Below are 19,216 nucleotides of genomic sequence, written 5' to 3'. Positions count from 1 at the left end.
CACAGGTATTCAGGCGTAAGTGCTGCCCAGCTGATGACAGCTTCCTGCCTGAGACCGTTTGTCATGCACGTCCTTCAATTTAAATACCTTTGCAGCCCAGGTGTCCACGGCCCTATGTAAAAAGCAAACCAAACAAACAAACAAATGATACGTTAAAGGAGCCAGGAGACTGGCAGGGTCCCTATGATCAGGGCCAGTTATCGCTTTTGAGCAAAATGATAGGAACACGGAGCCAGGTGCGGGCTTGGATGCCGGTTTAACTTGGCCGTGAGCAGCCGAGTCCCAGCTCTCCTCTTGGCTCCTGGTGTGGAGAATGAAAGGCTGGCAGCGACTGTGTGGTGTTTAAGGCTGCGGCTGGGTTTTTCTTCCCTCGCATCTGGTGATGATTCGTCCTTGATAGGATACTGGCGAGTGGCTAGAGGGTTTGGTTTCCTTGTCGCTGCCCCGTACTCACCTATTCCTGGCGTGGGCCGCCATTCCCGCGCCAATCACCAGCTTTCTATATTTATCGGCAGCTGCTTCAGTGATGTGGAAACAATTTTCTCAACAGCTGAAAAGCATGCGGCTAGAGAGCGGGACGTGTTGTTCTTATAAAGAAGCCTCGTTGGAAGGCGCGCGGAGGGGTGAACAGTCCAGCACGAATCTTCTTGTCCCTGCATCTCCTCCCATTTCCCCCCTTGACACCAGGCTTCCGCGGAGAAGATGGTTGGTTTGGTCCAGAGAGGCATGCACGGGCAACGCCTGAGCAACACCAGAATCCTTAGCATCAGCCGGGCGGCCAGATTCTCCTTCGTAGGAGGTGGTCTTGGCTGATTTGCTTGATTTCTGTCTTAAGGTTTGGGGTGCAGAGGCTCATTGCAGCCTCTTCTTCCAGCCCAGCCTTCTTCCCAGCTGCCTGGCTCTAGGCATTCAGCAACCGGTGACTACTTCTCTGTAAGCCATTCTGAAAATCAGCCACAGGAAATCTGCCCTCCATGGGACGCTGCAGGACGCGGAGGATCTGAGAAGCACAGCACACCCCCTGTGAGCCGGAAGCTTCCAGACTGCCAGGCACTGGGACTAAATGACTGTGAAGTATGCATGGCACACAGCCCTCACACAGTGCCTGGTTCATCGGCAGCCCTCAGTGCAGGATGGTCAGGGAGGTTGTTGTTGCTCTCAGGTGGGCTCAGAGCTTTGGGACATCTGGGCGTAAGTGTGTTTGTAAGGACAGCAAGACTTAGAGTCAAGAAACCTGGCTTTCGCCTGTCCGGTTTGGCTCAGTGGATAGAGCGTCGGCCTGCGGACTCAAGGGTCCCAGGTTTGATTCCAGTCAAGGGCATGTACCTTGGTTGCAGGCATATCCCCAGTAGGAGGTGTGCAGGAGGCAGCTGATCGATGTTTCTCTCTCATCGATGTTTCTGACTCTCTATCCCTCTCCCTTCCTCTCTGTAAAAAATCAATTATATATATATATATATATTTTTTTTTTAAAGAAAGAAACCTGGCTTTTAGCCCCAGGTCTGCCCCTATTATGAAAAGAGGAACCACATCGAACGCCCAGCCTGTGCCAAGAGTTCTGAGTGTGATGCAAAGCATTTTACCAGGCAGGGTCTCTCCCCTCAGAGCAATCTAGGAAGTACGTCAGCATTTCCCAGCTGAAGAAGTGAGAGTTCAGAGAGAGTAGTTTTCCCAGGTTAGTTTCCAAATCTCCCTAATTCCACAGCCCATGTTCTTACCATCCGCATCTTCCATCTCCCTAGACCTCAGCTCTGTGCAGGGGGAGACCTCGAACAGCTCTGTAGGTAAACTCTCAGCCCAATTGTCTTCAGCTGTAGAATTGAAAAGCCATCTCTAAAGTTTATTTTCTAAAAAAAAAAATAATCAACCAGAGCCTTCCTTATTATTTTAAATCTTTACTGCCACCTAGTGGGAATGATCTAACCAGAATAATGGAAAATTGGAGTTCAACTTGCATTAAAAATTACCAATTCATCTTGGGTACATACTGTGTTCCTAACCTTTAAAAACGGTATTTATGAATACACATTATAGTCTTCTGTTTTTATCTTTATAAATAAACCACTAGATGTGAGATCTAATTTGTAAGATTTTTGGTGAGATGCTGGGATAATAATAAACCCCAGCTTTTAAAAAAATATGTAATGCTCTGTGACCATATGATACACAGCTTATAATAAGCTATATGTAAAGAGATTCTAATCTGAAATATTTAAACATAGAGCAGATATGTTTTTAACTTTATAAATATTTATTTACTTTTTTTTTTTTTTACATTCTCATGGCAAAAAAATAAACAACATAGAGGCTGTGACATAAAAAGTAAAGTTCTCCATCACTGAGGGAAGTGTCTTTAGATTTCTTATGGTTTTTTTTAAAAAGAAGTGTTCTGTTCATATACAAGCATGTGTGCAAATATACACATATTTTTTAACAATTTTTCTATTAATGAGCTGATGCTATGCATACTGTTCTACAGCTTGCTTTGTTTACTTATTCAATTTTGGACATCTTTCCATGCCCACAGCAAATCGACCTCATTCTTCTTAACAGCACACTGTATTCCATTATTGACTATATTATAATGAATTTCCTGGTCCCTCATTAATATCCATTTAGGCTATTTTCAGTTTTGTTGTTACAAAAATTCTTCAGGGAATGCCTATGTATTCTTCAGGGAACACACACATACACTTTTGCAAATTTATTTGTAGAATGAAATCTTAGACATGAAATTGCTGGGTTTAAAGGCACATTATTACCTACTGACCAGAGATCACTAGAAATTCTACATATCTGTAGTCAAAAAAAAAAAAGGAAGGAAGGAAGGAGGGAGGGAGGGAGGAAGAGAGGGAGGGATGGAGGGAGGGAGGGACAGAGGGAGGAAGGAAGGAGGGAGGGAAGGAAGGAGGGAGGGAAGGAAGGAAGGAGGGAGGGAGGGAGGAAGGAAGGAAGGAAGGAAGGAAGAGAAGTCAGGTTTACTTAAACTACAGCCAGGGAGACAACACCCGGGGACGGTATTTGGAGTCTTTCTAGGATTTGTGCTTGTGCGGGGCACCTTAGGGAGGGTTCAGGGAGGGGAGCAGCTCTGGGTGTGTGTTGTCAGGAAGCAGGAGCAGGTCCGTGACTGGGCATCTTCTTTTTCTGGGAGGAGAGAGTTGAGGTGGTTAGGAGTGTCCTTAGTACATGAGCAGCCTCCGAGGATGTGGTCAGGAGAGGGGGGTGTTTAGCCGTCTGTGCACCCGGGGCCTTGCCTGGACATTGCTTTATTCCGGGGTGCTGTTCCTGCGCTCATGGGGACATTTTGGCCAGCCTGCCCACAGCGCTTCCTGTCACTGCCTTGGGCACAGTGGTTTTAAATGTCCGGAGATGTTTAAGTTGCTTCTAAAAAGGATGCACCAATTTACATTCTTCTGGGTTCTTTTAAAGGCTCGACTTCTCTGAAAATGATTTAATAACCAGGATAATCATGGAAATTATACTAATAGCAAATGTTTTAGAGAGCCACTTCCTGCATGCCAACCACCGTGCTGAATCCATCACGGGAGGACTCCTCCTCGGAGGCTGGAGCAAAGCACTAACAACATCCCGGCTTCTGCCCGAGCAAACCGAGGCTTAGAAAGCGGGAGAGCCCGGCCGGTGTGGCTCAGTGGTTAAGTGTCAACCTATGAACCAGGAGGTCACGGTTCGATTCCGAGTCAGGGCAGATCCCCAGGGTGGGGCATGCAGGAGGCAGCTGATCAACGATTCTCTCCCATCACTGATTTTTCTATCCCTCTCTCCCTCTCCCTTCCTCTCTGACATCAATAAAAATATATTTTATAAAAAGAACGCGGGAGAGCCAGCCTGGACCACGGAACTAGCCAACAAGGCCATGAGCGGGGCACAGAACCGGCTCATTCCGGGGCCCACGCTCTTGACCATGAAGAAACTCTCTCCGTGACCTGCTTCTCGGAGTCTGCCCGGGAGAATTGAAAGCTGAGGAATTAAGAGCCGGTTAATTGATGATGACAAAGCGTGGAGGGTCTGGTTTAGGTTGACAAGGCAGAAGAGTCCCGTTTGCAGAAGTGAGACTTCCGAGCGGCGTTCTGGGAACCACGTGATGGTGCCAAGCGGGGCACCCAGCCTGGGGGGCTCTGCGGCTCCCACGCGCCCTCAATGACTAAAGGCCCAGGAGAGCTTTCCCCAGGTCACGGCCTGGACCCTGTAGTTAAGTCGTCTCTGGGCCAGCAGGAGCTCAGAGGGGGCTTCAGTAACCTCCGAGGAAATGCAGGATGGAGGACTTCCATCCCCTGGATCCTCCGTGGTTCATGGAGCGTCCACGCCGCATGAGGATGGGGCCCGCGAGACAGACTGTGCAGGGCGAGCGCAGAGCGAACCGGTGCTTAAGCAAATGTTTATTGAGTGTGTGATGGGGACACACGGGTTCAGAGCTGGCCCGAGTGCTGGCGTGTAGCACACCTGGCTGCATGGGGTGACATCTGGCTGCTTTCTTGCAGACTGTGCCGGCTGCGGAAGGGACATCAAGAACGGGCAGGCGCTGCTGGCGCTGGAACAGCAGTGGCACTTGGGGTGCTTTAAGTGCAAGTCCTGCGGGAAGGTCCTCACCGGCGAGTACATCAGCAAGTAAGTGCGGCTCGGCCTGGGGGGCCCCTCTCGCTCCTGCTCCGGGGGCCCCACCCCGACCCACAGGCCATAATGACAGACATTCACACCCCACAATCCACAGGGACTTTTGGCTGTAAAACTGGCACAAGGAATTGTATTCCTCTGCATTTGCCGTAGTTTGCCGTCTATAAATGTAACGAGATGTTCAGCATTGCCTGATTTAGCGATGAACGACGCTGATGCAATATGTTGTGACCAATGAAGCATTCGGTCATTTTACCTTCGCTAGGTTCCCCTCTCCCCCCCCATTTTGGCACTAACAAACCTTTGTGCTCCTTCCAGGTCTTGAATGTATTTGTAGACACCCCAGCCTTCCCCCCAAAACCCACATTAGGACCAATGCACACAATAGCTCCTCAGGGAACGGGTTCGTGTAGTCAGGCTGGTGTGGATAACAGCTACAGCAGATGAAGTCCAGGTTTCTGTTTGTTTGGTTTTCATGCAGCCCGAGAAACTAGTTACAGTTACAATGGTTACCTTTTGCGTTAAGGAAGAAAGACTGGGCTTGGGGTTGGGGGAGACAGTGGCAATGAGGGGGAAATTTTCCCTTATATACCTTTTTTATGCTTTAAAAAATATCTTCCAACTGGGCGAATATATCAGCTATTCAAAAACATCAAATGAATTTAACCTAAGAATCTAGCAAAACAAACAAAAAGTAGTTTGGGCCCCACCTTCCAAAAACCTAACTCTGTAGGTCTGGGCTGACCTGTGGGAACCCCCAGAGGTGACTCTGACGCAGAGCGGAAGTGAGAAGAGGAAGATGCTCAGCTCTCAAATGCACACAGAGGGCTGCGGGGCCGTGGCCACACGGCACCTCCGCCACAGGCCACGCAGTGCCACCTCCACTGTGCGCTGGGGAAGCCACGGTGGTTGTGGGGGGCTGGACGAGAAGGCCTGGGCCTCCTGGAGGCGGAGGCTGCGTGTGAGCACGAGGAGGAGCGGGGTCGGGAGGCAGGTCAGGGCCTCCAGAGCGGGGAGCGCTGAGACCACATCTGAGCCCATCTGGCTGGCGGTGGCCGAGAACGGTGCCAGGGCTCGGCTAGTGAGCCTGAGACCCTCGAGGGACGGGCACTGGGGAGCACTTGGTGACGTGGCCGTGGTCTCTGTGTGGCCCGCGGGACCACAGCTCTGTCTCTGGATCGCTTGGCTTCGCGGGTCCTGCTCGTGTCTGAGCTCCAGGCACAGGGACGCTGGGCGGGAGAGAAACAGCCTCCCACCGTCTGTGCCAGGCCCCAGAGACGCGTGGTTCCGGGGCCGCCCCGCCGGGGCCTCCTCGGGCGGGCGCTGAGCACTCTCTCGTCCCGCAGGGACGGCGCCCCGTACTGCGAAAAGGACTACCAGGGGCTCTTCGGGGTGAAATGTGAAGCCTGCCACCAGTTCATCACGGGCAAGGTCTTGGAGGTGAGTGACGGGCGGGCTGCCCTCTGCTTTTCCCTTTTCCCTCACGGGTGGAGGAGAGAAGGTTGTAGATGACCAGCCTCTTAGAGAATGCACGTGTTGAGTGTCTTCACAGGCCGTTTCTGCTCAGTGTTCATGTGGACATGGGAACGATGGAGAATTGAAGGGAAGGAAAGCATGACCAAGGGCCTGTTAGGAATTACCAGTATGTGGAAGGGAGGGCTGTGTATTAGACTATGTTTAGAAATCAGAGAAGAGGAGGTGAGCATGTTAGAGCCACGTGTCTACGTGTGTATACGCGTGTATAGGTGTAGATACACGTGTGCTTTTGCATGTGCATGTGTGGGAGTGTCCCGTGCACGTACACCTGGGAGTGCGCATGACGTGGGTGCTCTTGCATATGAGCGTGCACGCACTCAGGGAGCGGAGGCTCAGAACTGAAGCTGAGAGAAGGAAGGGTGGATGGAAGGTGACTTCCCCGCCCTGAGAAGTCCACATCCTGTGTGGCCCAGGCGCCCCGAGGCCCGGGCTGAGCTGAAGCCTGTGGGTTCAGGTGTGACTGGCTCACGCCCGCCCCCCTCCCCGCCCCGCCCCGTGAGCTTCCTGCTGTCTCAGCAGCCACCAGCCTCTGCCTCTGGGCTGGGCCGCGCTCCCCTGGAGCTGGAGCCGTCTGCGGAGCCACCTCACTGTGCACAGGCCTGTGGGTGTTGACCAGTTGTGACGGGAAAAGCAACGATTGCCTCATAGCCGGCCCACAGTGCAGGGTGGAGCATGTGTGCGGAGCAGCTGGGAAGGCGACCGCCTGGTCCTGGGCAGACACCAGGGCCCTGAATCCACATACTCAAACTTCCCAGCAGGGCGTGGCTCAGAGATGTCAATCCGAGGAGAGGCCCCCACGTTGTCTCTGGGCAGGTTCTGCGGGATTTCCCTGCCAGGGCCAGCGTGGCCCTCCTCACCCCACAGCGAGCTCTGAGGTGCCTCTCTGTCCATAAAATACGAGGGGCCAGCGTTGGCTCTGTGCTGGGAGCTAGTGCAGCCAGTTGGATTTGGGAGATCAGCTGCCTCTCACCCAGGGGAAGGGTGTTCCAGGAGGAGGGAACAGCCTCTGCGGAGGCTCAGAGGTGAAGACCAAAAGCACAGCAGGGGCAAGAAACAGAAGGCCAGTTGGGCAGGAGTGCAGGTGTGCGATGATGCTGAAGAGTGGGGAGGGGCCGGCGTGGAGGTGCCGGGGGTCACATTCAGGAGTTTGAAGTGATTGCGGCTGACGCATCATGTGATTGAATCAGATTTTGGTATGAAGAATGGATGAGAGGACTCAAATCCATGCGCACCCATGTTCACAGCGCTCTGTTCGCAACAGCCAGATGGGAACAGCCCAAGTGTCGGGGGATGAGTGTCCATAAATGTATATATACAGACGATGACATATTAGAAAGAGAGATTTCTGCACAGGGTACAACATGACCACTCTTGAAAACCTGCTAAGTGGGAGAAGCCGTCACAAAAGGCCTCCTGCTGTATGCTCCCATTTAGAGGGAATACCCAGAGTAAGTGAATCCATAGGGACAGGAAGCAGGCTAGTGGTCGCCTGGAGTTGGGGGGCGATTTTCTGGAAACTGGCACGTAACACTCAGCCTATAGCATCCGCTTGAGCTGAGGGCTTATCGATCATGAGCTTGCTTTCAGTCTTGTTTTTTACACGATTCTCTTTTTAGAGAGATCTTACTGTCAATGGCACATTTTCAAGGCTTATGGTAACTAACTTATCGGTGCAGGGTTGTTGTGGTGCTGTATAGAACCTGCCTCCTAAGGAAGAAGCTCAGAAGCAAATGAGCGGGAGATCCTGGGGTTTGCCACTAGACCTCCTGTCTCCATCTCCACCTCTAAGCTCCTCTCTGAAGCAGCCTTCCTCCTCCCTCCAGCCCTCCCCCCTCCCGCCTTCTGCTTTAGCAGCCGGATGGTACAGGAAGCTCCTGACACTTCAGACTAAGTTCACAGATCTCAGTGGATGTCAGAGAGCTTCTCTTTGATATGCATTTCCTTCCGTCTTTGGTGGATGGTCCTAGGGGGTCTCTGATTCCGGGAATCTGCCTCTCTGGGGTGTAGGTTGCTACCTGCCAACCTCATGAAGAAAGAAGAACCGCAGCACAATCGTTCCAAAATGAAGGCGGCACAGGAGAGGGAGGGGGGAGCAAATGTCAAACTGGAAACAGAGATCTTGCGGGTAAAGGGAAATGGCTGCCCCGCGTCCTCTCCCTCACTCTTGGCCCTTCCCTCGGCTGACGCAGGGCGGACAACTCTTCGTCTCTCTGTCTCTTGCACAATTCGCGTCCCGCGGGGACTCCGTGTTTATGCAGCTCTGCACGGATTCCTTCTAGACAAATGTTCTCAGCCACGGGCTCCCCGGGCAGCGCGGCCCCCTCCGCAGAAGGTGCCTCGCTGAGCGGGCACCTGCCTCCTGGGTGAGCGCTTGGCTCAGAGACAAAGGGAAGCCGTGCTGTCTGCGCTCTGACCCGGAGGCCGGAGGGGGCTCAGCTCTGCTTGCTCCGGTCTCGTAGGCTTCTCCTCCCCCTTCTTCCTCCAGTCACCACACCCAGGAAACCAGGCCTCCTGTCCCTCCCAAAAGGCTGGCAGCACGTGTCTCGCGGTGTGGTGTTTACTGTGCCCGTGTGCTCTCCGGGGAGGAACGAACGTGGGGTGATGTCAGTAACGACTTGGGTACCACCCCACGTAAGGGACAGGCCCTGCAGCATAGCCCCTGGCAGATCCTCCTGCCCGTTGAATGCCTTTCCGTTCATCCCTCGGACGGCCCTGTCCCGCCTTTATCTGTTACCTGGGAAACGATGGATGAAAGGATGGATGAAACGGCTGGATTCGGACTCTCTTTCGCCCCCTCCTGCTGGACTCCTGGCTGGTAGGAAACAGAATCACAACACGATCCCACCGAGTCCTTTTCCTGGATTCTCTGAAGGTGGCTCGGTTTTACTCTTTCCTAAAGCCCGGGGGCAGATGCTGCTGATGTCCCTGAACCTAGCTCAGGCTGCACCTGGGTGGCCCAACCCCCCCCCCCCCCCCGCTTCCTCTGCTGAAGGTGTTCTAAGTTCGCGGCGCTGGTCTTGTTCTGGGCCAAGACCTTGTGAGAAGAAGCATGGGTTATCCTTGGCACGCACATGACATATAACCTTTCTGTCACCATCCAAGATGTGATCTGCAAAGGACAGGCTGATGACAGCTCCGGCCTCGTTCTGTGCGTGTCACATACATGCAGTGCCAGGATCGTCACCCACGTGCGTGAAGACGAACCACGCTCTTCCCCTTCTCGCTGTGCTCGGTGGACTTCGTGCCTCCTTCCACTTCCCTGGGGACATTTCTGAGGTGAAACGGTCCCCGAGGCCCGGGAGCTGCCCCAGGGGACACGGGAGCGGTGGGTCCCCCGGTCCACAGGCCGAGATCTGTCCCACGCGGAACAGGCTTGCTGCTCTCTCGTTTTCCACCTGAGTGTGCTTGCTTCCTGGACCTCACGGCTTCCCGCCTCGGAGGGACGTTCTGATGCCAATCCGGCAGATGGGCCTGCTTAGACTTGGCCAGCTAGGCAGGAGGGCGGGCGGGCGAGGCTGGTGCCCATCCAGTGCCGCGGAAATGAGCCGGGCAGTGAGTCCAACCCCATAAGGCCACTTACAAAGGAAAACTGTTTGTACGCGATCTCCATGGCTCTTCAGCAAAACTCAGAGCTGCAGGCATCTTGGAAACAGATAGAATCTGGAATTTTGGAGCTTGGAGAGGCCTTAGGTGAGGTGGGAGGGAGCGAAGAGCGGTTAGTAGGAAACATTAGATATAGCCAGGCACACCGGGATTTGATTCCAGTAGCTACACTCGGAGCTGAGTAACGATTAGTGGGTGGCTCAACTCGCAGCACCCTCCTCTGTGAAATGTGGATAATAATACCTCTTTTAAAAATATATATATTTTTTATTGCTTTTTTTTACAGAGAGGAAGGGAGAGGGATAGAGAGTTAGAAACATTGATGAGAGAGAAACATCGATCAGCTGCCTCCTGCACACCTCCTACTGGGGATGTGCCCGCAACCAACGTACATGCCCTTGACCGGAATTGAACCTGGGACCCCTCAGTCCGCAGGCCGACACTCTATCCACTGAGCCAAACCGGCCAGGGCAATACTCACCTCTTAAAGGCCTGAATGAGATAAGTGAGTTGTCTGAGATAGTGCCTGACATACAGGGCCTCATGAAATTTTTTTCACTTCCTTCATTTATAAATGAAGAAACAGATTTTGTAAAACCCCAATATTTTGCCCGGTCGGCATGGCTCAGTGGTTGAGCATCCACCTCTGAGCTGGGAGGTCGTGGTTCGATTCCCAGTCAGGGCACATGCCTGGGTTGCGGGCTCAGTCCCTGGTGTGGGGCCTGCAGGAAGCAGCCCATCAATGATTCTCTCATCATTGATGTTCCTCTCTAACTCCCTCTCCCTTCCTCTCTGAAATCAGTAAAAATAGATATTTTTAAAAAGCACAGTATTTTGAACTTCCTGTCTGAAAGAAGGAGTCGGGCCAGTTATATGTGATTATTTCAGGTGCACAAGTTAACATCCATGCTACTAGACGTGTCGACGCTTTGGTTTGAAAATTCTCCACGCACCTCCCGTAACTTTAGACAGTCACATGCATTTATGCCCATGAACTCAATCTGCCATTGTTTCAGCAAGAATTTCCTGTTACTTTTTACTGGGCACCTAGCAGCTGCTACATACAGATGTGTTCATGAATAATACCCCCGCCCCCGGCAATGAGTTTTTGCCATGGCCTTGAGCCAGAATTATTAAAGATTCCACGTACTCTTGGGGCATAAATTCTCACTACCTGACTGAATACCTCTTCCTGTCACTCACGTGGGACACAAATGCCACAAGCTTTCTCCCGCCGTCAGTGCCCACCTTACACGTCCACCCGAGCAGCATCGGTGCCAGTTTGAACTCCTGGAGGATTCGTGCTGCTCTGTTTAATTGTTCTGTGTCATGCCCAGATGGGCTTTTAGTATTTTTTAAAAATATATTTTTATAGATTTCAGAGAGGAAGAGAGAGAGAGAGACAGAAACATCAATGACGAGAGAGAATCATTGATTGGCTGCCTCCTGCATGCCCTACACTGGGGATCAAGCCTGCAACCCAGGCATGTGCCATGACCGGGAATCGAACCGCGACCTCTTGGTTCATAGGTTGGCACTCAACCACTGAGCCACGCCAGCCGGGCTGGGACTTTAGTTTTTCAGATGATGGTGAAAGGTCTCTCGGCTTGTGCGGACTGTAACACTCCTATGTCGGCTCCCGCCTGTAGCACTGAGTCCTGTTGGCACAGACTTGAACCAGCTACCCCTGTGATTAGTGACACCTCTGGTTCCATAGCTGGCAATTCACCCGGGCTAAGTGTGCGGTTCAGTGGTCTTCAGTGAATTGACACAGCAGTGCCACGTCATCACACACCCCAACTTTAGAACATGCCCATCACCTCAGACAGAAACCCGTGCCCATCCTTTGGTTCTTTCCTCCTCACTTTCTCTCCCCAAATCACGTCCATGCGATGGACTGTCAGAAGGACGGGAAAGGGCGCTCATTAATGCCCACCAAGGCCTGGCCTGGCTAGCAGGCGGGTTCCTGGAATCTCCTGACTCCACAGGGTAGTGATGCGGGGCCTGTTTTTTTGAGAAGCTCACGAATTTGGGGGCTTGCTTGGTAAATTTGCACATGAACCATCTTCTTTCTCCCCATCCCGGAAGACATAGAGGCAGTTAAATAAATAAAATCTGAAAAGGAGCTGATATTGCAAATATCGGAGAGAAGCGAGAGGATGGAGTCCAGGGGGGGCCATGAGCTCGATTCTAGCCCGGAGACCGGGAGCCCCCTGACTGTCCCTTTCTCCTTTGTAAGGCGGGACCCCCCTGCCTTCTGACAAGTAGCAGGCCGCCTGCTAATGTCCCGACCAGGAGGCAGCGTTCTGGGATTACGGAGGTGGACGGCACAGTCCCAGCTGCCTGGGCTTCACCGTGCAAGGCTGGGGTCCTCGAACAACTGTGCCTGAGCCTCCTGTGGATCTCTTGTTTAACGGATGGATGCCCAGGCCTCACCCAGAGATTAGGAGTCAGGGGTCCAGCCCGGGGCCTGGGAATCTGCATTTTAAAATCCTCAACCAAAGATATTTTTCCATTGATTTTTTTTTTTTAGAGAGAGTGGAAGAGAGAGGGAAAGACAGAGAGAAACACTGATGTGAGAGAAGCACATCGATTGGTTGCCGCCTGCATGCACCCTGACCAGGGCCCCGGGCTGGAGAGGAGCCTGCGACCCAGTACATGCCCTTGATTAGAATCAAACCTGGGACGCTTTGGTCTGCAGGCCTACGCTCTACCCACTGGGCCACACCGGCTAGGGCAGAATCTGCATTCAGCATGGCGCCCTACTCTGGGCCATCCTGGTGCTGGGTGGGAAGTGGGCCGAGCCGACAGATGACACTTGGGGAGTCTGGCCTTGCAAGTGTGTGGCAAAGGCCCATGCGTGGAGGCTTCTGACGCCTCGGAAGAGCGATGCCCTAGAAATGTAGCTTCCCCCTGTCATTACTCCTGCTGTGCAATCCAGTCGCTTCCTCTTCATTGGAGAAGCCAAGCTTTGCTGTTAAAAACCTTAACCTTTCTTCAGCGATGTTTGGGATTGCTTCCAAACCAGTTTGGAAAGTTTACACACACACACACACACACACACACACACACACACACAGGGTCTTTTTATTAGTTGATCTTTATGGGCAAATAATCTCCATAAAAATTTTCCCTAAGTCACTTTAGTTTCCTTAAAATTTGCAACCGTTCGCACAGAACCTCGCCCTCGTCCTCAGAAAGGGGCGCCTGGGAAAGCTCTGTGCCGTCGCGGGCGGGGGTGCCGGCTCCTCTCTGTTCACATATGTGAAGAGCCTGTGACCTCGCCTTTGGCCGCTGTTTCATCTGGGATTTCTGCGGGATGGTCTAGTTGACAATGAGGTGATGGGTGTGGCGAAGTGTCTGGAATGTCGCTATCGGATACCTTTTCTGCTGCAATAAAAGAGCGAAATGCAAAGTGTACCAACGATAGGAATCATGGACGCTTGATACACAATCTTCCTGGGGTCACATTTCCCTCAAAAAGCTCTGAATGGCCCAGCCGGTGTGGCTCAGTGGTTGAGCGTCGACCTATGAACCAGGGGGGGTCACAGTTCGATTCCTGGTCAGGGCACCTACCCGGGTTGCGTGCAGGAGGCAGCTGATCAATGATTCTCTCTCATCATTGACGTTTCTATCTCTCTCTCTCCCTCTCCCTTCCTCTCTGAAATCAATAAAAACATATATTTTTTAAAAAAAATGTATGCGTAGGAAAATGCAGAAAAACCACCACAAACCGCGGTGCACTCCTTTTCATTCCACTGCCGTCCAGGGCTCCTCGCGTGGGCCTCAGGCAGCGAGTGGCTTGGAGGCGGCTGCCGGCCCTGATAGCCGCGCTCAGCGCTGCACCTTCCCATGTCTCCAGCCCGAGAAAGAAACTTCAAAAGCCAAAGGCTGTGGTTCCGCTTCGAGCCTCTGCCTCGGGGACATGACTGTCAGAGTCCTGGGAGCGGAGGTGAAATGGTACTTTCCCCACCTGCGTGTAAAAAACGGAAACCTACCCCCCTCCTTCGGGGCGAGATGGACTGGCCCGCAGGGGTGGCTGGTGCGCTGCACTAGTTCCTGAGTGCGGGGAGGAGAGCAGAGGAGAGGAGGGGAGAGGAGGCGCCTGCCCCCCTCTGCTCCCTTCCTGGCGTGTGTCTCTGCAGAGAGGCACGTACAGAGGGGCCGTCCTGGAACCCAGGCGGGCGGGGAGCCCCAGGCGGCCGGGCGTGACTTGGGGGTGAAGCCCTCAGGAGTTCCCTGCTCAGCACAGCCCAGGAGCAGAAGGAGAAGGAGCCCTGGCATCAGGTAAAGCTGGCCTTGCACCAGGCGCCTTGCTTGGCGGGGACGATGTGAGACTCCCGGCTTCCTGGGCGAATCCCGGGACCCCTGGCTCCTCCAGATGTGGTCGGCCCGGTGCTGGCGACAGAAGCCACTTGCAGGGGCCTGGGATGCTTTTCACTCACACTTTCCGTTCCTCTTGCGGCACCAACAGGAACGCCAGAGCTCGTTTCCACTGATGCGGGACGAGGGGAGAGAGCGGGAAAGGCGGGCTGTTGGACGGAGAGGGAGAGTTTAGAGACTTTTTAAACAATGCCTGTTCTCTCCGGCTGCTGCCCGCCCGCCGAGGCTGCGAGGAGGGGATGGTTTCAAGATCGGCTTTGTGTTGTCTGTAGGTCTCTGTGGAATTCATTTTTGGCAATGAAAGGGCTTGAGAGTCATTTTTTTTAGGGGCGTTTGGTGGTAAAAGTGGCTTGAGGAATTGAGTATGTTTCTCTGTCACTATAAATGTGTGTGACTTTTTTCTTTGAGACGTTCCCATGAATGAAAATGAGGAAGCAAAAACGTTTGGGTGCTATTCATATTTCACAGGTTGAAAGAGGCTGATGGTTGCTTCTTTGACCATCTTTGGGCAGGAAATGAGAGAAATCTAGAGATCCTTGCCTTGAAAATGAAACTCGTTTTTGTTTTTTCTAAAAACCTAGATATTAATCAAACCACACTATAAAGTGGTTGTTGGTTTTTGTTTTTGTTTTAGAAAAAAGAGTTTTAAAGTGTGCTATGCTAGCACTGAAGAAGGAAGGGAGCCAAGAAAAATCATCTCAACTGTGAAAGAAATAGATTTATGGTTTGGGAAAGTTTAAAAAAAGGAAAGTGAGTAACCAAAACCCAGCAGGAGTGCGATCGCCTTGGGCTCTTCATCTCTCACCTAAGGGGCCCTGGGATTTGGAAGACAATTGAGCCTGGTTTCTCCCGGGCAGCCTCCTGAGGAATGTTAAGAGGATGTGAAGTTATTTAGATTACCCCAACAGGTTCTGACAAGCCAGCGAAAATAACTAATTACAATACAATTGTTGCCATTCTAGAGTGGATCAGAAGGCTTGTTGAGTCAAGATGGACTTACAGAATAGGTGAATTTGCCACGGCTCATTGGTATAAATTACTCTCCAGAAGGCTTTTGAAGACTTAAGTGTGAGGCTTTGCCTAGCGGCTCTTTACGGCACTTTGAATGCATGTTTGCACCAAATGTTTTCAAGTGGGTCTCCCGGGCATTTTCATGTGTCAGTGACTTTAACCCTTGCACCAGTGGCGTATCCAGCTGGTTCAAGGAAGAGCATATCATGACAACCGAGATCTGCGGGTTTTCCCCTCCAGCTAAACAGTAGCTCATTTAAAAGGATGGAACAGCCCTAGCCGGTTTGGCTCAGTGGATAGAGCACCGGCCTGTGAACTGAAAGGTCCCGGGTTCGATTCTGGTGAAGGGCATATGCCTGGGTTGTGGGCTCCATTCCCAGTGGGGGACTTGCAGGAGGTAGCCAATCAATGATTCTTTCTCATCATGGATGTTTCTATCTCTCTCTCCCTCTTCCTTCCTCTCTGAAATCAATCAGTCAATACACACACACACACACACACACACACACACACACACAACTTTATTAAAAAAAAAAAAAAAGGACGGAACAGTCCCCAGTACTCAGTATTTGCACCCCAACTTCCAAGAGGGACGATCAGGATCTTGCCTCCTCAATGGTTTCTTGGCACCATTGGCATTTGGATGGGGTGTTTCTTTGTGGGGGACTACACTCCCTCCCCAGTTGTGACAACCAAAAGTGTCTCCAGGCTTGCCAATTGTTCCTGTGGGGCAAGACCCGTCCCCCCCACCCCCACCTCCAGGTTCAGAACCACTGCTATAAAAAACCCACTTTTGAGGCCTCCTGCTGTGGAGGAGGAAGAGAGGGCTGGGGGCAGGGGCTGAGGGGGGCGGCTAAACCCCAGGGAGGGTGGTTGTGGCAAAGAACCGAGATAGGACACATGTTGCCTTGACCATTTTGGCTTTTATTTTGTTTTGTTTTGGTTTGAAATGACACGGGGCTGGGCGGGGAGCAGGAGTTCAGCGCTGTTCTGGATATACACTCCGCTCTCGGCCTCTCCCCTCAGGGCCCTTCACGGGCCTGATTTGATCCGGTGCCTTGGCTGGATAGTAATCAGACTTCTTTCTCTACGCTGAATCCTATCTTAAGTGCATCCCAGGAATGTGCTGTTTAAAAAACACACAGCTCACTTCATAGCCCATTTTATAAAGCAAATAATTCCCCATAACTTCTCAGGTCTGCAAATACAGGTTTCTTGATAGGTGGGCTTTGAGTACACGTGGGCCCACACACCTGTTTGATTTTTTTTTTTCTCCTGGAATCTGCAGCTGAGTGCTTTCATTTCTTTTTTCCATCCCCCACTCTACCAGTGCGTCTCCAACTTTCTGATTGTCTAGGAATTGGGTCTCACTTTGTCAATGAAATAGAAGAGCCACAGCCTTTCTCCAACTCACAGATGACAATAAAGTCAAATGGTTGGAATTTTTTCCACTTAAAAATTATCTCACATCTTTAGTATAGGCTGCTGCTACGCTAACAGCTTACAACATGAATAAAGCTGTAGCAGACAAATACTGGTACAAAACATCGGAACAGCCAGTTTTGCTTAGTTCCCCTTCTTTTGGTGGCCCCATGCGCCCATTATAGCTTTCCGTGGACAGTCACGGCCTCATACAATAGTTCTCACCAACACGTTATCTGTATTACGTTTCATGGTGATTCTCCAAGAACGTGGCACGTTGTACTGAGCGCTGTGCCTTTCGGAGCTGCCACCCAAACAGCAGGGGACAGGCCGCTCTCTAGGGCAGCCGTCGCCAACCTTTCGGACCTCACAGACCACCCGTGGTCCGCAGGCCACCGGCTGGCGACCCCTGCTCTAGGGGGTACTTCCCAAGCCTGGTCGGGCAGAGGGTGGCACTTGGCACTGGCCGGACATTTTGGGAAACGCCTCTACTTGTTGGATCCATTCTTGGTGATAGGGTCGGACTGGCCTACGGTGTTACCAAAGTTGTGTTTTCTGCTTTGGGGAAGCAAACCTTCCTTTTGCCTCTACGTGGAGGCACCAACGCATCATACACCATGTGTCTCTTAGACCAGTGGTCGGCAAACCGCGGCCCGCGAGCCACATGCGGCTCTTTGGCCCCTTAAATGTGGCTCTTCCACAAAATACCACGGCCTGGGCGAATCTATTTTGAAGAAGTGGCGTTAGAAGAAGTTTAAGTTTAAAAAATGTGGCTCTCCAAAGAAATTTCAATCGTTGTACTGTTGATATTTGGCTCTGTTGACCAATGAGTTTGCCGATCACTGTCTTAGACGCATTTCCTAATCATTAAAACTCTCCTCCCTCTCCCCTCCCCCCGCCCCCCCCGCCATTCAGTAGACCCAAGACCCATGAGTGCAGAGAAGGCTGGTATGTTAGGTCTGCCTTATCCCCAGGATGGGGCACAGCACCTGCCCATGTTGGCTGCTCAGTAGTTAATAAATAAACAAATGAACGTCAGTGGTTCCCATAGAAAGACCACCTAGGAGCTTGGTCTGTAAGAAGCTCACGTGTCTGTAACCTGTGTCCTGTCCACAGAGGCTGTTCTGCGTATTATTATTTTTTTTTTCAAAAGGAGAAATCCAATCCCCACCCCAGCAGCTGTTAATGCTGAGGGACTACCAAAGGGATCTTTTAAGGGTGCAGGGAAAGGGGGTCTGTGGTTGGGAGAATTTGGACAGAAAGAACTTTATCCATTTTTCTTCCTGAGGCCCAGAAATTAAAATCCCGCCGTTACTCAGGGCCCCACGGGCTGAGGCGGCCTCGTGGGTCCAACCCTGGGGTTTCACCCCGAGGTGGAGCATTCCCAACCTCTTTGTGTTTAAGGAAACCATCCAGTCAAAAGAAAGATCGCTTAGAGCACAGAGAAGAAACAGACCCTGTTTACTCTGAGGATGTCGTCTTAGGGGCCTGGCAGCGTCTTACTGGGGAATGAGAATGCTGCCGCTCCCGGTGGTCCACGTGGCCTGAACCAGGGGAGGGGACATGGGTGTCCAGGTGAGGAACATGCAGAGGGAAAGCGCAGCGGTGAGAGAGAAAGAAGCCGAAGATCATCTTAATGCTGAAGTTCACAGACTGACCCCAGCCCCATTTCCCACGCAGAGCCCCTGGTGTGAGTCTAGAGGAGCAAGGATGAGTCTCACCAGCGCCCCCAAACTGCAGAGGCTTAAAGTGTGGCCCTGGGGGGAAAGGGGACCCCTCATAAATGGGACCCAAATGCCGCCGCTCTTCTTGTTCACCAAGCCCAGAATGTTTTTGGCACATACATGCCTGAGTCCTCCTGGGCATTGCTTGTTCATATCGAGGTCTTTTCTGCTTGGACACAGTAGATGAATCAGGCATGTTTGCTTACACTTGAGACTGCTTTCATCCTTCCTTGCTGCTAAATAATAATTGTGTTACCTCGTCTGAGTTCCCTGCAGCTGGCTCCTTGCATCCGTGCTTATATCCGTATACCTTGTCCAAACAAACACACTTGAAAAGATGGAGACATGGGTTTTGCCAAGTTTAGAACATCCCCTGACAAAGTTTAAGCCCAGCTTTCGGCTTTGTTTTGGCAGCTTGTTTAAGATGCAAAGTGTATCTGGCTCTGGCAACAGATTAAAGAAGGTGTTGGTTCTTACATAACAAAGTGTAGGGCCTAGCCACTGGCGGGGGGGGGGAGGGTGTCGATTTTCAGTCTTCCTTTGTGTTTTATAAAGCATAAGAAAAAAAAATGTGCTTGACTGGGTTTTTGTTTTGACTCTAAACCTCAGAACTGTAAAAACTCTTGTCTTGGCTTACACAGCCCTCTGTGGTTAAGGTCCTGATCACTCCTCCCCCAACCTGGTCACCTGCATCTCTCCCCCTCATTTGCTCCAGCCCCACCGGCCTTCCTTCTGTCCCACAAGCATGCGCCCTTTCCATCTCAGGGTCTTTGCACTCGCTGTTCCTCTGTCTGGAGCAGTCTTCCCCCGGGTCTCGATGGCGCATTGTCAACCTGCCTGTTATTCCTCCTGATCACCTTCCCTGAAGTTGCCTCCACCCATCCAACCACTGGGTCATCTTCTGT

The 19,216-nt window shown here is 51.9% G+C and overlaps 1 protein-coding gene across 1 annotated transcript in view; it reads left to right on the top strand.

Annotated features, from left to right (window-relative positions):
• ABLIM1 (actin binding LIM protein 1) overlaps positions 1-19,216 on the top strand; it is a 185,328-nt gene that overhangs the window by 96,533 nt on the left and 69,579 nt on the right. Inside the window, exons 5-6 of the mRNA XM_028149531.2 lie at positions 4,500-4,626; positions 5,979-6,072. Coding sequence (XP_028005332.2) covers positions 4,500-4,626; positions 5,979-6,072 — 221 coding nt within the window. The remainder of the gene's footprint in view (positions 1-4,499; positions 4,627-5,978; positions 6,073-19,216) is intronic.

Source organism: Eptesicus fuscus, chromosome 17 (genome assembly GCF_027574615.1).
Source record: "Eptesicus fuscus isolate TK198812 chromosome 17, DD_ASM_mEF_20220401, whole genome shotgun sequence".
Classification (NCBI taxonomy): Eukaryota; Metazoa; Chordata; class Mammalia; order Chiroptera; family Vespertilionidae; genus Eptesicus; species Eptesicus fuscus.
This window is presented reverse-complemented; position numbering and strand designations above follow the sequence as displayed.